This window comes from Cupressus sempervirens, chromosome 4 (assembly GCF_028749045.1).
Source record: "Cupressus sempervirens isolate cs-2001-9-10 chromosome 4, ASM2874904v1, whole genome shotgun sequence".
NCBI lineage: Eukaryota > Viridiplantae > Streptophyta > Pinopsida > Cupressales > Cupressaceae > Cupressus > Cupressus sempervirens.
The window spans coordinates 711,879,492-711,881,432 of NC_143121.1; the positions used below are offsets into that span (position 1 = coordinate 711,879,492).

Below are 1,941 nucleotides of genomic sequence, written 5' to 3' on the forward strand. Positions count from 1 at the left end.
ATCAATTGTAGATGTAATTGCATTAACATTTTGGTATATTATTTTCAAACACATCAATATCCTCTTATATATATTGTGAATGACACATGGAGAGACACGTCTATCCATTACAATTAATAAAATAACAAATTAAATATAATATCTCATATATATATATGAATATTTATACTATAGTCTCATTGGTTTAAGAGAGTGAAGCTACCAAACATCAACATGCATGATTGAACATTTAACTAAGGTTCACATTTCACATTATTTTAAGCATTTCATTTAGATAATAAGAATCACTTATTGTTCTAGATATTTTCATATCATTTACTATTAAACTAAAGTTCATATTCATGTTGATTTCAAATATATATATATATATATATATATATATATATAGTAAAAATTTCTTCCAATTCCAAATACTTGCACATCATTTGACATTTTAGATTATCATCATTATTCTTAAAAATTCCTTATTGCAATATGAGTGGAATAAGCATATGTAAATTCTTAAAATTTCAAATTTTCTATTTGGGTGCACCCAATCGAAATTATAAATAGGAATACTTGCAATTCTATGAATTTATTTTAGAATATATAAATTTTTGGATCCATAATTCCCCATCAAATTCTAATGGAACCAAACAAGAATATAAATATTTATTCTTATTTTCTATTCTAGAATGTGTATTCCTATTCCATATTCTTTCTCCCCCAACCAAACAAATCCCAATTTTTAAAAATTTGCTCCTTGTAAAACACTATATTCTCACATTAGAAGGAATAGTTCTCAATCTAGGTAAAATACAGTAAAACAAGACAAAGCATTATATATTTGTACATGTTTTTTAACTTGCTCGAATCATTGTTATCATTTTTATTAAGATAATGATAGATTTTGGTACTGGAAAAAGTTAGGAGGGGTTGTGATTAATCACCCTATACCATTTAGATCAATATAAACATACCATTTAGATCCATATAAACATAAGCCTAGAGTTTCATGTCAGCATAGAATACCCATCCACCATTGGAGATAGCTTCTTTTTGATTGAGACAAAAAAACCCTAAGAAATGGAGCACTCATCGTACATACTCATGGTCAGCAATGAGAATGAGAAGCCCAAATGGAAAACAATAGTCCTAGATCTAGAGAACATCCTTGTTTATTCAAGCTCCACAGTCATCCCCCAATATGACTACACAATATTTGTGAGCGACTATCAGGAGCACTCAGCCCCAAGTATAATCACATACTACGTACAGAAGAGAACCGTAATAGACCTTCTAATGGAAGAACTGGTGAGAAACAACTACAAGATAATAATATTCACCTCAACCACCAAAGAATACATAGAAGCCATTCTCGACAAGCTACAAATCAACATTATTCACAAAGCCAACATAGACATCCGCCTCTATAGAGACTCATACCTCCTCTCTAACAAAGATGACTACATTAAAGACATCACAATCCTCAAAAGAGACCTCGAAAATGTCATAATTGTGGACGATAATCTAGCGAGCTATAAACTTCACCCGGAAAATGCCTTCCCCATGAAACCATTTTCAGGGACTTGAATGATAGAGAGCTGTGTCAGGTAAGAGACCTCTCCATCATTGTGGTGTTGTCCTGCGATGTGAGAGAGACCATCAAAATATATCTGGCCATAGGTGTGTTGGAATAACATTAATAAGTCTTTTTACTTGCACAATATTTTGCATTTGGTTTTCTAGTTGCCAAGATTATTGGCTGTGTAAGGATATTGGTGTTCTGAACAAGGATTTAAACATGGAATATTCGAGTGTGAAGAATGTTGTGATTGTGGACTATGATGCTTCAAATTTTAAACATCATCCTTGTAATGGGTTTTTGGTAACTCCATTGGAGTAGGATGATAGTTTGGATACTGACCTATGTAAACTAAAGGGATCCTGAAATGGGGCTTA

General features: G+C 31.7%; 1 protein-coding gene across 1 annotated transcript; it reads left to right on the forward strand.

Moving 5' to 3' along the window:
* Nucleotides 1–1,065: 1,065 nt before the first annotated feature.
* LOC149563259 (uncharacterized) lies at nt 1,066–1,572 on the forward strand. The gene has a single exon (XM_089828102.1). It carries the CDS (start codon nt 1,066–1,068, stop codon nt 1,570–1,572), a length of 507 nt encoding a protein of 168 aa, XP_089684228.1.
* Nucleotides 1,573–1,941: the final 369 nt, after the last annotated feature.